Here is a 16,251-nt window from a genome sequence, read left to right on the forward strand (position 1 = left end):
TTTGGTGTGGCTGTCTGTTTCAGTGTCATAATGCTGGAAAGGAGCGCAGAAGCTGCAGTGAAATGAGTTCAAAGACTATACAGGAAATGAGAATCTGAAAGAGGATCCCTAGTTAGAGGTTCGGCCAGGAGACGAACATCTCAGAGCTCCATGGGCACAGTTAAGATTCCCTGCTGGGCCAAACTCTAATTTAAGTGGCACCTAAAAAAGGCCGAGAGAGGAAGTAAACAAAGTAGCTCCAGTTCACCATTAATGTTGTTGCCATAAGCAAATAAACATGAAATATAGCTGCAATAGGGAAGTCAAGGGCCATAGAAGTACTACATATTGAGGTTTCAGCATTGTGAAGGTCATAAGGCAGACTTAAGATGACAATATTAACAATTTACAAATTAAACTAGACAGAATCTAACAGAAGATAGGAGAATTTGAGACTGCAATAACAGTGGGAAAATCATAATTTAAATCACAGTTCTGCTGGGAGGAATTCATCAAGACTGCAGGCACCAGATGAATTCATGGAAAAGGGCACACATTTTGATAGCCTAATGCACAGGCAGGAAATGAACTACTTTGCTCACAACGAGGTAGAAAGCTTCCATTTTCTCTACAGAGGGCAGGAAACAAAAAGTCTAAAAATGTGGGAAAACCCCAATAAGCAATACTGTTCTGAGGAAGGGTCACCGGACCCAAAGCGTTAACTCTGATTTTTTTCTTCACAGATGCTGCCACACCTGCTGAGCTTATCTAGCAACTTCTGTTTTTGTTCCTGATATACAGCATCCACAGTTCTTTCAGTTTTTATTAAGAGCTGGACACTATTCAAAATGTTGCAGCAGATGGCATATGTACAGCACTGTTGCTTTTGTTGGTGGAGGTTTGGATCCCAAAGGAATAATCCCCTTAATTTAGCTGAAGATCTACCTCTAATAAATGTCCCTGACTGAATCAATGGCATCAGCTAGTTCTTGCATACATTGCTTCAAATAAAAGACTTTGCTGGTATCAAGAGCAAGGAGGGTGTTCTTCACTTCTGAAGATATTTCTTGTGCAGCCCATTAATGCTGTACTGTCTTAGCATCCATAAGAGTTGCGCCTTCCGTGTACTGTCACAACATTGAACTTGTCTGGCACACTTTTCTTTAAAGTGGAGATAACAGCCATAGTTCTCAGATGGGCTATTGTTCCGGCTATGCAGTTATTAGTTCATACTTCTGGCAACTTTGTGGGTAATCTTTTTCTTGAAATACCTAAAACATGTCTAGTTATTGGCGCGCCTAGAAATGACTCACTCCTACAAGATCCGAGCCATCATTAGCTTCATTGTGACCTTCAGAAGCTCCAGCACACACATATCTGGTCACTTTAAGTTATTTACATTTTGGAGAATAGAACTTTTTCAGTGAACAATAATAGCACAGCACAAAAAATAGATTTGCTATATCAACAATTGAACAAAATTTGTTCATAAATTTGAACTATTATACCAAAAAGTGGCATTGAAAAATCAAAGTCATACTAATCTAGTTCAAATGCACATCTCAGAAATCCATGAAATTAATCTTGCTTAGATGTTATAGAAAATTACTTCGTTTCAAACTGCCCACTTGGGCTCTGGGCTGGCTTTTTACTACAATGTTATTCTACTATCGCATACTGGATGGAACCAGTCACCAGCCTTTATTCTCTGATTGAGAGATGGCTTTAAATTTGCAAACCATAAAATTAAAATAAAACTGGACAACTAAAAGTCATTGATATGCCATTTAACTTTAAACAATGACAATAAAACTGCCTCACGTTGCATGCGTGTTTCTTTTCTCATTTTCAAACTAAATTTCTCAAAAGCCATTCCAAAAATGTATAACCGAAGAACCTGTTGCAGTTTGTTAGTGAATTGTCTTCAAAGGTTAACTAATGTTGAAATGGTAGAATGAACCGAGCAGAATTAGTTCTCTTGTCCGCATTATTATTACTGTAAAATAACTCGGATTTGCAACCCAAAAATTTCAGACAGTATTTGTTTTAAAAGAAGTAACATACATTAAAAGAGGCAGATTTTCAGAAATTAGCACAAGGGTAACAATTCCTGACAAATCATTGGCAGTATGTTCTACTTTGTAGATTTTACAGAGACAGAGGCTGCTGCTTTAAAAATAATAAGCAATTCATTCCTTCAACCTTTCACTCTATTAAAATCTGATATTCTGCACCTACGGTTTAAGAAGGTAGCATATTGCTACATTCTCAAGGGCAACTAGGGATCGGTAATAAATACTGGCTTAACCAGTCATGTTCACATTCCACCAGTTAACACAAAAGATAAAGGAAACACAACAGCAACTGAAATTTCCCAAGTCCACTCAAGGGAACATAATTTATTATTGATCACAAATATTACCGATAGTAAGATGCACAGTTTTTTTTTCCCATTCACCAAGACTTTTGCTATTATACACAATTAAAACAGAAAATATCTTGCCAAAATTGTATGAAAATAAATGAAAAGCATTGCCTAATAATCAAATCATAAACTGATGACCATTTTGCATTGAATTTTGCCGAAGCATTTTGCTCATGGCGGATACACAGATGGCAACATAAGCAGGTTTTAGCCTCCAAAGAAACATGGTCTGTTTACAGGAACTGTAAGTTCCATTCATAAGAAAATAGGTATTGGACAAAAACCTGAATGGCTACCAATAATTCATTTAAGTGCTTTCAATGTAAAAAGAGGAAACTTAGCTTAATTTTTATCACTGCTTTCTGCTGGGCTAGTTTGGATTAAAATGAAATTAAATCCACCCTTATGAACCAAATTAACCACATTTAACTGGTATAAATAGACTATCAGGATTTGGAATGAGATTATTTCCTGATTTTACTACAGCTAGTTATTATAATTAGAGTAAAAACAGATTCAATAGTAACTTTCTAAAAGGAAGTGAATATATATTTAAAAATTAAATGTGCAAATCCATGGGCAAAGAGCAGCAAATAGAGAACTTCAAAGAAAAATGCAGTATTCTAAATAATTACCAATACAATGTCCCCTTTTATCCTCATGTCCTTTAACTAAAATACTCCCAGTTCTGTGGCTCAATCTTTCCTAGTCTCCTGTTTGGATCTCTCTAATCTGATTTTTTACATAATCCCCACCCACCTACAACCCCATATCCTTTCAACAGCAACCAAAGTCACAACGTATTTATTGCCACGACGCTTTAGCCTTCCTCACCTTTTCAACTACATTTTAAAAAAAGTTACCTAGCTACCTACCCCAATAACCCTTGTCCATTGAATTACTCCAAGGAATTGCACTCGCTGGGGTCCACAGTTAAATATCCAAAGTCAACACGCAGAAGTTTCTCTTTCGCACTCACAATCATCTTCAGTGTCCAAGAAACCATTTTTTCCTAATCCTTTTCCTTCCGCAACTATTTTCTTCATGCCTCTAAACTGCTTACTGATCATATTAATCAACAAAGACAAATGCAAGTTTTTGCTGAATTTTAATCGTTTTAACTCGAAAGAAAATTGGAAACCGCTATTTTATTACAGAAAAGTTTGATTGCTTGGAAACTACTTAAATTTGTTATGATCGTGTTACCCACGAATATCTTACATAGGGTAAAGGCTGTGTTTATTGTGAACACCACGACCAGATGTAGCAACAAGCACACATACACAAAGATATGCAGTGCAACACCACCATACAGAGATTCAAGACAAAGCTTCCTTTCTCTCAAATATAATAAGCTGAAGCAGAATAAGTCAAGACACAAACTGTTATCAATGAGTAGAAATACAACTAAATGACAGGATCAATCAAGGAATCCATTGGGACTACTGCTCTCGAAAACACAAATTTTGCATTGATACACCACTCAGCATTCAACTCAAGGGAAGAACAACTTGTGTAGCTTTCAACTGAATTTTCCACAATTGTTTTTTTCACGTCTGTAGCCCTTTATTAGTAACTAAACAAAAAACCTCACACAAAGTTGGCAGCAGCTGTTTGGACTGCAGCTTTTGTCTTGAGTAACAATGGTATGAGATCATAAATGCAACTGATGTGAATATAAATGGTACAATCTCACTTACACCGCTATCTGCAAGTGTGTCTCCAGCTTTTATAGATCAGCATTGGCCAACCGAACATTAGGTTACATCATCGTGTACCTTCACTTCAGCTTATTGTTACCTTTGTAGGACTATGGATCCAGAAAGTTCAGTAAAAGTAGTTTATTCCTGTTAGAAACGTCACTTGAAAAAAAAATTTAAAATACCTTTAATTGATATTTATTTGCAGCTTCCAAAATGACTGGTACTAGATCTTCTGCGGGTTCACCATTCTCGTCAGACAAACCAGGTGGATACCAGGACAAAGCTAACACACCTGCAGTTACAGTGAATAGACATGTTTTAACAGTATAGCCCTTATATTATGGGGTATTGTCAAACACATTCCATGATGTTAGCATATAATAAATAATACAATACATGGCTCAATCCACTAGATTTGATAGATGCACATTTAATTTATTCCATTAAGTGTAATCAAGCACTTTCCGGTCTTTATATTACCTATGTCTTATCATTTAAAATATCAGAATCTGAAATCTGTTCGCACAACCACCTTTTCTCTAACAAAAGGGAGCTCAGCCCGCCAAGTTCACTATGGAACTTGGTTACCTTGCTCTGAATCTTCTGCATTGGATCTGTTTCTTTAAAAATAAAAATAACAATTTCAAATTAGGTCTCCTTTACAAAGTCTTGAAGTTTTCAGTTTGATCATAAATGAGAAAAAGAGAGACTCTTAATTGGGAATTTTATCAGTCTCCCTCCTTCAAGGCTGTCATCAGCATTGAACAATTTCATAAATCTAGATATTAAAGCAACCATCACATTTGAAACAGTCCATCAACTGAGGCCGATAGCATACATGGAATTAAAAATTCCGTGATTCAAATTTATATCTTCTATCAGAGAAACATGCAGTACAGAAGAGGCCCTTTTTGCATTGTTGATGGATAACAAAACTACTCTAAATCTACACTATTTCCACATTCCAGTACTTGGCCCACAGCCTTGAATATTATGACATTGAGTACTCATCCAGTAATTTTTAAAGCTTGAGAGTTTTCTGCCTCAACTATCCTCCCAGGTCAGCATTCCAGATTTCAACCACCCTTTGGGTGAAAAGGTTTTCCTCAAATCCCCTCTACCCCCTGCCTTTCACCTTTTTATTATGACTGTTGAACAAAGGGAAACAGGCAGTCCCTAGCTTGTTAACAGGTTCCGTTCCTGAGAACACTCAAATTGATTTTTATGCAAGTGGGAACACAAACTGGACTATATAAAATAGAGACAACAGAGTGTGGAGCTGGAGGAACACAGCAGGGCAGGCAGGGTCAGAGCAGCAGGAAAGTTGACGTTTCGGGTCGGGACTCTTCTTCAGAAATGGGACTTTTTGTACATACAATGAAATGTTCAATTGTTGGATCTTCAAAATTAATATTAATGCTCCCGATATGGGATCGCACTCTAAGAACGAACGGTTACAAATCTGAAGCCGTCTGTACACCTCAATCAAGTTCCTTCTCAGCCTTCTCTGCTCTGAAGAAAACAATCCTAACTTCCCAGTCTCTCTTCATAGTTAAAATACTCCATCCTAGACAATATCCTGTTAACTTCCTCTGGACCCCTTCCAGTGAGAATATATTTTTCCGACAGTGCAGTAACCAGGACTGCAAACAGTACTTCAGCTGTGGCCTAATCAAAGTTATGTACAGCTCCAACATAACCTCCCTACTCTTATAATCTACTGCACAACTGATTTTATTTGCCGTAACTATCCTATTAACACGTCCTGCTTCAGAGATTCGTAAACAAGTCCCTAACATTCCTCTGAGCTTCTCAGTGTCCTGCCATTCACTGAATACTCCCTCATCTTGTAACTTCTTCCCACACTTTCAAGGTTAAATTCCATTTGTCAACAATCTGCCCATCTAGCCAATCTTCTATGTCCTCTTGTGACCCAAGACCTTCTTCCTCTCTGTCAATCACTTGGCCAAGCTTTGTGACATCCACCAACTTATCACCTCATTTCTCCCTGCTCCTAATTCTGTTCCATATTATTGTTTGTGATATATACATAAACAAAGCAAACAGCTCAGATTCCTGTGGTAAGCCACTGGATACCAGCCGCCAATCAAACAAACAGCCTTCCACCAGCACCCTCTGTCTTCTATCACTAAGCCAACTGTAGATCCAACTTGCCAAGTTACCCCGGATCATATGTGCTTCTACCTTCTGTATTAGTCTCCTATGTGGAATCTTGTCAAAAGTTTTGTGGTAATCCATTTCAACTACATCTGCTTCACTACCCTCATCTACACACTTAGTCACCTCCTTCAAAACTTCAATCAATGTGAGGCATGACCTCCTTCTGACAAAGCCATGCTGACTCTCCCTGATCAAATCCTGCCTCACCAAGTGGAAATGAGTTCTCCCCTTCAGAACTTTCTCCAGTAGCTTCCCTATTAGTGATGAAGGACTCACTGGTCTGTAATTCCCTGTTTTCTCTCAACCTCACTTCTTGACATGCAGGTTTTCTTGCATTGCTTTTATTTTCATGGATTAATTCAGAGTAGTTTACATTTTTCCTGAACAAAACATTTTAATTAACCGTTATCATCAGCAGATTGGTCTTAAAAACAACACTGAGGAATGAACTGCTACAGACTTGACCAACTCATGAAAACAAATTTGTTCACAGGTAGTTCATGATTCACTGCTCAGTGAAATGAATTATTACGTTCTCATGTTTCCACAAGCCATACAAGCTAAATAATGATCCTGGGGGCTGTACTAAGTTTGTCCAAAAAAGTAGCCAAGCCATACAAACCAGAAAGATCCCAGATTTAATCATTGTTCTGTATATTAAATGACCTAAGCCATGGCAAAAATTAGCATACTACAGTCAGCTGAGTACTCATGGATTAAGAAGAACATTAGAAGTGGGAAAGGGAAATGGAAGAATTTGTGTTTAAAAAAATTCATTCAAGCCAAACAGTCTCAGGTTTAATTTTCAATCTGTATTGAGCATGCTGATCAAAGTCTCATTGCTCCTGGGTTAGGAGGAAAAGTAGATGGAGGGTTCCTATCTGCTATCACTATCCAGTGACTCATTAAAAAATTACACTTGCATAGATATTGAAGTGCTACCATTCAGGTGCACACATGAAGAAAGGTCACTTGGTATCTGTCAGCATTGTCAAAATTTGTTTTTAATATTGATCATTCCTCTTCTTTTATTAAATGAGAACTCTTTGTTTGGAGTTTACGGGCTCACTGTAATGCAACAGCCCAAGGCATTTCACAAGAGAATAATAAAAAATCAAAAAGTAGAAAAGTGCAGATACAGAAAATCTAAAAAAGGCAGAAAATATTGTAACACTCAGCAGGTTAGGCAACACTTGGGGAGACAGAAACAGAATAAATATTTTAGGTTGATAACCTTTCATCAAAATTTGATAAATATCAGACCTTCCAGTGTTGGGGGTGTTAAATTCAATGGATCAATTTTTATGTAAAACAGAATAAATTTTGGTAGTTTTTCCAATTACAGTACTTTCCACTCGTGCAATTGTTTGGTTTTCAGAAGCTGGCCCATCAGATTATTTTAATAATGTTTTAGATCAGTATTCTCCAATTATTTATGATTGCATTGCTGAGATTAATAGATCTTTCTTTAATCTACTGTTTACATATAGAAATGTATTTATTCAAATATATTTATTGTAGCGGGAGAGGCGGATAAGGAGGGAAAGGGGAAGAAATATGACGTTATACTCAACAAAGTTAATTTCAATGAAATAATAATGTTACCTATTGCAGCTGACCGGAGTTGTCTCATGTGCGCGTTAATAACTGCAGGATCCCTGGAACTGTAAGCTCCTAGTTCAGGATAGAAGCTGGCACCAATGTCTTCTGGAGGAATATGCCTTCCTTTAGGATAACTGCTTGCTATTTTAGGGTCCCAGTGGGGAACTAATGGGTGATTCCAGTGTATGTATTTATCATCAAACTGCTGGTTTCCATACCATGAATAATAAAATGCATGCAAATCATAATTCACTGGAGGAAAATGGTCAAGATTTGCATCAGATATGGGTGCTCTTTTCATCATACCAAAATGTTCGTTCATTTTTGCATCAGGAAGAGCAGTTCTACTTTCTGATGACTTTTCAATATTGGAGAGATCTGCTCTATGTTCACCAACAGCAGCTCGATGACGAAGTTGTGGCAATAATTCCAGTCCTATGCCATCTCCAAAGCCAGCTCCTTCAGGTCTTAGGGTCTTCAAGCCCATCATGACACCAAAAATAAATAAAAGAAAAAGCAGCAATGTGATCCACATTTTTCTGCGAAATCTAGCCATGATGACATACTCTAAAAGATACTGATTATATCGACGAGTAGTGTACAAGGAAGAAATTTGAACTATAAACTAACAGAAATGTAGCATCGCTCTGAAAATCTCAGTCCAATGACATTAGGCCTTGTTTTTGTACTTGGGCATATTATTACAGCATATATGGTTCCCACAGTTTATCAGAAGACAACCCAATTCTTCCTGATCAAAGGCGATATAACAAATCATCTTACCGTTTCTCCATTTCTAAAAAGGTTTATTAAGAATGGTAGTTATCTGCTTTCAGAAAGCTAGAACTTCAAAGGACCTGCACAATATTTTTCTCATTGTTTTGTCTTAGATGAAGTCATAATTATTGAACTTTTTTAAAACAATCCTCAGTTGTATTGTAATTGCAATCGTAATCATCAGTTACATCTTCGAAATTTCTTCATTACAACAGGTGCAGCTTCCGTATTAGACATCTCTTGATTTTCCATTTTTTTGAAGGGAGATTATAGCTGTCTTTTTATTTTTGCAAATTTGTTAACTGTAAATGGAATTATGGCCTGGAATAAAGAAAAACAAATTTATTTTCACTTCTGCTCCCAAGCATTACCTAAACAAACACATTTTCAACTAGAGAATAACTAACTATACATTTAATCTACAGGAAAAAAATAAGTTTTATTACTTTTCAAAAACATAGCCAGCTATGAATACCACAAACAGAGAAGGACAGTAAAAATAACACCTTAAAGTAGATAACTACAGGAAAGGGAAGTAGGGTTGAAACAAAGAATTTGAAAACAGAAAAACATAATTCTACGTGGCATTGAGTAAAGCAGACAAGCTGAAATAAAGTTATTGATAATCTTTCCAGTTTAGTTTGGATAGACAAGATCTTCAGGCGTAAAGATGAAGAAACAAGTCCTATTCCAAAGATTAAAATGAGTTAAGAAGTCACAGCAAAGCAACTGTGTGGAACAGCTCAAGAGGAAATGGAATCAGTACATAACTAGCTTTAGCCAAGTAATAACTAGCTTTAGCCAAAGACAGACCTTTCAAGAAGAAAGTTGTAAATTTCCAGTACATAAGAACATGAGAACTTGAGGACAGGTGTAAGCAATTCAGCCCCTTGGACCTGATCCACCATTTAGTACTATCGCAAATGATCACATCTGCACTTTCTTGCCTCTACCATTAAACCTTCAACTCATGACAAATTTAAAAAATCTGTCTGTCTTACTCACTATCTCTGCATCCACCGCACTCTAGGGTTTTGAATTCAAGAGATTCATGACCTTTTGAGAGAAGTAATTTCTCTTCATCTGTTTTAAACCTGCTGCCACATGTTCAGAAACTGTGACCTCTCATTCTAGACTATCCCACATAAGGAAACATCCTTTCTACATGTAATTTGCCAATCCCCTTTAGAATCTCATACCTCAGTTAGATCCTCATAGGTTTAAACTGCTCAACCAATCTTCATAAGACAAAACCTTCGTCTCAGGAATCAATCTTGTGAACCTTCTCTGAACTGTCTCCAATACAACTACATCCTTCCTCAAGTTAGAGAGCCAAAACCGAAAGAACTGCGGATGCTGTAAATCAGGAACAAAAACAGAAGTTGCTGGAAAAGCTCAGCAGGCCTGACAGCATCTGTGAAGGAAAAAAAAGAGCTAACGTTTCGGGTCTGGTGACCCTTCCTAAGCACCAACGTTGTGTACAATACTCCAGGGGCGGTCTTACTAATGCCATATGCACTAATATAAGGGAGTGCATAACTCATGTGGACACTTTCAAAAAGAAAGGTGAGCTGGCCGGGACAGCCTGCTGTGGCGGTGAATTTCACAGCTTGACCACCCTGGATGGTGAAGGCAGGGCGATGAGGACAAGTGGTGAGGGTGGTGGGGGGGGGGGGGTGGGTGGGGGGACATAGAGTGAACCCCTTCTCTCTCTCTCCTCACCTCCTCCAGCTCGCGCCGCCGCCTCCTCTCGTTACCAAGGCGATCTCGTGGTCCAGGCTCACGCTCCAGCCGGAACTATCGTCACAGGCGGAAAGCGCCCCGCACCGCACATCGACACGTCATGCGCGCGGAAGCGAAAAGCAGTGATCGGGAGCGCGCCAGGTGTCTACCTGCCCTGGCAGCGGGCAACCTGTCAATCAATGCTCAAGGTGGCGCGCTGGCTCATTCTGCACAGCACTGGTTAATATTAGCAGGACACCTTCTGCAAACAGATTGCAATCAGATTGCCGACTGCACCCCAAATGGAAACTCCACCTGAATATTAATTCCATGTCTCTCCACGGATACTGCCTAACCTGCTAAGGTGTTGCCGGTCTTTTTCCTGCGACTTTGGCCATCACTTTATTAATTTTCATTTTGACCCCTCAAGAATTTTTTCCTTTCTAATTTCTATTGATAACTTTACATAAAGGATGAATGTGGTCTCTCTTTTGTCCTTTTGTTTAAGGCCCGTATCTTCGAGTTTGTGTTGAAGACAGACTGGTTGAGAAGAAGGCACATTTTATCACTTATTAAATCTAAATCCAACAATACATGTTATTCAGGGATATATGACAGGAGAGAATCTAATCACAGTCCTGTACATTCAACGCTATTATTATTGCTGAATCTGTAACTTTTTAAATCCTGGAGGCAGCCATTGACCAGAAACTGAACTGATTCTGAGCCTTATTAATATTGTGGTTACAAGAGTAGGTAAGAGGTCAGGACTCCTGCAGCCAGCAACTCACCTCCTGACTGCTCGAAGCCTGTCCATCATTTACAAGGCATAAATCAGGTCTGTGATGGAAAATCCATCACTGCCTGGATTAGTGCAGCTCCCAGAACTCAAGAACCTTGACACCATCCAGGATAAAGCAGCCTGCTTGACTGACATCACATCTAAAACATTCACTCCCTCTAACACTGACACTTAGTAGCAACAGTGTACCATTTACAAGATGCACTGCAAAAATTCACCAAAGCACCTTCAACACAACAAGTACTACAATCAATGAGGAAGGGTCACCGGACCCGAAATGTTAACTCTGTTTTCTCCTTCACAGATGCTGCCAGACCTGCTGAGTTTTTCCAGCAACTTTGTTTTTGTTCCTGATTTACAGCATCCGCAGTTCTTTTGGTTTTTATTAAGCATTACAATCTAGAAGGACAAGGGTGTCAGATACATGGGAACACCACCACCTTGAAGTCTCTCACCATTCTGACTTGGAAAAGTATCACCACACTTTCAGTGTCATGGCATCAAAATCCTAGAATTCCGTCCCTAAGGGCATTATGGGGCAATCTGCAGCACGTAGACTGCAACAGTCCAAGAAGGCAGCTTACCGCCACCTTTTCCAGGGCAACTAGGCATAGGCAATAAATGTCCCAGCCAGCGATGCCCACATCTCATGAATGAATAAAAATATTTTAATATATATACTATGGTTTAATTTTACTGTTACATTATTGAAAGACTGTTCAATTTACTTTTCCACCTAATGCTTGTAGTTTAATTGTTCCTCTAACAGTCACATAGATAGACTTCAAGCTTCTGCCTAGTATTACATGTGTTTGCTCCTCGTTTCTTAACTCTGCACAGACACTGCTACCGGTGCCCTGTGATAGGCAGGTCCCTCACAACAGCAAAGTTGAAACAAGGTCCTAAAGTCATAAATCATAGAATTCCTACAGTGTGGAAACAGGCCAATCAGCCCAACTAGTCCACACCACTCCTCCGAAGACCATCCCACCCAGACCCATCCCCATACCCCTTCCCTGTAATACTGCATTTCCTATGGCTAATCCACCTAACTTACACACCTGACACAATGGGCAATTTAGCATGGCCAATCCACCTAGCCTGCACATCTTTGGACTGTGGGAGGAAACTGGAACATCTGGCAAAATCCACACAGACATGGGGAAAATGTACAAACTCCATACAGACAGTTGCCCGAGGGTGGAAAGGCATTACACAACGGTTTTTTTTTCTGGTGCAGGAGTGATGTTATCTTAAAATCTTCAAAGCATCTTGCTAACTTTACAAATAGTTTGGACCAGACCTTCTTTGCTTCTGTTGGGAAAATGCTTCTTAATCTTCAACAATGTCACCTTAATCTTCCATTCCCATCAGTTCAATTCAGAAACGAAGACTTTTGCTCCCAGAAGGATAACAATGTTTCAGTTGAATGGAACTAGTTAGCTTTGCAGAGGTGTTTTCTCATATTCCAAGTCTGTATTGCTTGGTTTATGTTGTTTCTCTCTTCTGTGTAATAAACTTTTATTCTGTTGTCAATGAACATCTGCAGCGTTGTGTCAATAATTTCAATGACAAAGAAAAAAATTCATGCTCAACAAAACTATTGTTACCAATCAAACATTAATGGTCTAACTTTAAATTTCATGTTAGACATAATGCATTAAAATACTGTAATCTATTTGAATATATTAATAAAGCAGAGGGAGAAAATATGGATCCATATTTAAACTCAATAGAAAGCAATAAAGTAGGAGATGATTTTTATTTGGTGCTTGTGCAGCAAGAGTCAAACAAGTCATGCACACATTTTCATAGTGCAAATAAAAGCCCAGAATTGATTTTAAATCTTTCTAGAACATCTGTTTAAACAATTTCCATGTTAATATCCACATGTAAAAACTAAATGATTCATGCGCATTTCATCAACAAATATCATTTGCAGAAAAGTGTCCTCGTTAAATACGAGAAAAGCTCCTGAATGTAGTTTATCTCTGGTTATGTGAATAAATCAAGCGTCAAATGCAAATAGACTAATTTGAATAATTTGTATTAATTCTGTGAGATCAATTAGTAGAGATTTAAAATGTAATTACAAATATAAAACTGGAGGCAAAATCACAATATAATTAATGTTCTACAAGCAAATAAGTTAATTTATGAATCTGTTAGGAATATTATAATTTTCCTTGTTTGCTTCCACAGCTGATGTTTGAAAACCTGTCAATGTCAATTCTGAGCATACTCTCATGTAATCCAAAACAAAGAAGGTGAACTTTAGAGTAATTCTATCTGAATTACACTTCAATACTTTGGTTTGCATGCATTTGCAAACACTACTTCACATAAATAAATATCTACACTTTTAAATCTTACAGTTAAAACGGATTATGGCATATGATAAAAAATTTATTTTAAATATTATTACTACTTGAAAAGAGACAACCCCTTAAAGAGGCGTTGTAGCTGAAATTAAATCTTCAACGGACATATAAAAGATAAAGTTAAAATGTGATTCTGAAGCTAATGATATACTGAAGCCACTGCAGTGTTACTGGTCACAGAAAGCCTAAAGCATAATAGCGAATAACACATGCTGTATTCTCAATGGACACTTGTGTGCCATGCATCTGTGAAAAACAAACAGATATAATAATCCTCTCCATGGCCTGCTACCTGCACCTGTCAATGGCCAGCTTGGCCAAGCCCAAGACTAGACCCATGGGAAAGTTCTGTGACTTAACCACCCTTCTCTGCACCAGGTGATCAAAGATCAGGAGTGTGCGGCTGAGTACACAGTGTGAGGAGCAGACCTTTGAAATAACAAGTCGTCCATTCCTCTTCATATTAGTCCTGTGAAATCATTAAACCCACAGAGATAATAATCAATGGATAATTTTCAGGCTGGAGAGAGGTTTGTAGTGGAGTTTCCCAGGGATATTGGGACTCTGTTTTTCCTGACGTATATCAATGATTTAGATCTTTCTGTACAGGGGACAATTTCAAAGTTTGCAGATGATACTAACATCTGAAGAATTGTTAATGATGAACAGAAGAGCACAGAACTCCAAAAGAACATTGACAAGTTTGGTGGAGTGAGCAAGATAGGCAGCAGATGAAGTTCAATGAAGAGAACTGTGAGGTGATGCATTTTGATCAGAAAGTGCAGGAGCAGATATGTGTGCACAGATCATTGAAGGTGGTGGGATGGCATACAGTGTTCTCAGCTTTGTTGTTAGGGGAATAGCATACAAGTAGGGGCATAGCATACAAGAGCAAAGTGTTGAAATTGAACTGGGACAAACACAGGCTTCACAAGACACCTGAGTGGAGTACGGTGTACAGTTGTGGGTGCCACAAAGATGCAAATCTATTGGAGATTGCAGAAGCGATTTACAAGAATGGTTTCAGCTGTACAGATAGATTGAAGAAGTTATGACTGTTCTCTTTGGACAGAAGAAGGCGGAGATGAAATTTGATAGACGTTTTCAAAATCATGAGTAGGTTGGACAAAGCGGGAAGATGTTCCAGCTCATCAAAAAGAAAAAAAATGAGAGAGCATAGATTTAAAGTGATGTGCATACAAAGCAAAGGTAATATACAAAAAACATTTTTCACACAGTACGTAGTTAAGGTATGGAATACACTGCCTGAACATATGGTGGAAGCAAATTCAATTAAAGCATTTCAGAGGGCATTGGATATTTATTTGGATAGTCATTGCGTGTAAGGATATGGGGAACAGGCATTGGCATAAGGGAATAGAATTGGTGCATCCACAATGGGCTGAATTAATGATTTCTTCTGCACCATAACAGTTCTATGATTTTAAGTACTGTATAGTCCACAATAAACATCTAACTCTAATTTTCCAGAGGGACCATTGCAGATATCCACTGCTCAGCCCCGACTGCATGGATGTGGAGAAATGTTGCACTGATAACACCATCTCTCTCAGTATCGGCAAAACTGAAGAACTGATCATTAACTTCAGAAAGAAAGGAGAACATGGCCTCATCTACATCACTGGAGCAAAAGTTGAGAGGGTTGAAAGCATCAGGTTCCTAGGAGTGTTTATAACCAACAATCTGTCCTGGATTTCCCACCTAGATGCCATGGTCAAGAAGGCACAACAACGCCTCTTCTTCCGCAGGCGGCTCAGGCAATTTGGCATGTCCATAAGGACCCTTACCAACTTCTACAAATGCACCATAGAAAGCATACTGTCCAGGTGCATGACAGCCTGGTATGGCAACTGCTTTGCCCAGAACTGTAAGAAATTACAGAAGGTTGTGTGCACAGCCCACACCATCACAGAAGCCAACTTCCCATCCATAGAGATAGTAGGAACTGCAGATGCTGGAGAATCTGAGACAACAAGGTGTAGAGCTGGATGAACACAGCAGGCCAAGCAGCATCAGAGCATCCTACACCTTGTTCCCATCCATAGACTCCATTTACGCACCTCTTTGCCACAGAAAGGCTGCCAACATCATCAAAGACACATCCCACTCTAATAATGCTCCCCTAGAACCCCTTCTGTCAGGCAGAAGATACAGATGTTTGTAAACACAGACCAGCAGGTTCAAGAACAGCTTCTTCCCTGCCATTATTAGACTGATGAATGAACTTTCCAACTTCAAATAATGCTGATCTTGTTAATGTTGACCTTGCCTAACGCATGTCCTGTGTGGTGTAACCTGTATGCCTTATTGTGTCCAAGTTTTTTCACCCTATGATCTATCTGTACTGCTTGCAAGCAAAGCTTTACACTGTACGTAGGTACACGTGACAATTAATCAAATCAAATCAAATCAAATGTTTCCTCTTACACAAGAACCTAAAACTACAGGGTCACAGATTCAAAGATATTATTTCAGAGATGAGGGGAATTTTTTTCTCATAGAGAGTCATGAGTCTTTGGAACTCTCACCCTTTAAAAAGCAGTAGAAATAGAGTCTTTGAATATTTTTAAGGCAGAGGTAGATAGATTCTTTATAAGAGGTAGTAAGAACTGCCGATGCTGGAGTCAGAAATAACACAGCATGGAGCTGGAGGAACAC

General features: G+C 38.6%; 1 protein-coding gene across 3 annotated transcripts in view; it reads right to left on the bottom strand.

Moving 5' to 3' along the window:
- Positions 1 to 16,251, bottom strand: part of LOC109927936 (glycoprotein endo-alpha-1,2-mannosidase-like) — a 57,069-nt gene that overhangs the window by 16,879 nt on the left and 23,939 nt on the right. Inside the window, exons 1-4 of one of the 3 annotated variants that reach the window (XM_048597518.1) lie at positions 10,390 to 10,470; positions 8,674 to 8,988; positions 7,894 to 8,365; positions 4,290 to 4,399 (exon numbers count right to left, since the gene is read on the bottom strand). In XM_048597518.1, the coding sequence (XP_048453475.1) occupies positions 4,290 to 4,399; positions 7,894 to 8,212 (429 nt within the window). In that variant the 5' untranslated portion in view covers positions 8,213 to 8,365; positions 8,674 to 8,988; positions 10,390 to 10,470. Of the gene's footprint in view, positions 1 to 4,289; positions 4,400 to 7,893; positions 8,989 to 10,389; positions 10,471 to 16,251 lie in introns of those variants that run through there. The other 2 variants (XM_048597515.1, XM_048597517.1) reach the window with 2 other exon arrangements.

This window comes from Rhincodon typus, chromosome 5, assembly GCF_021869965.1.
Source record: "Rhincodon typus isolate 14 chromosome 5, sRhiTyp1.1, whole genome shotgun sequence".
In the NCBI taxonomy this organism is placed as follows: Eukaryota; Metazoa; Chordata; class Chondrichthyes; order Orectolobiformes; family Rhincodontidae; genus Rhincodon; species Rhincodon typus.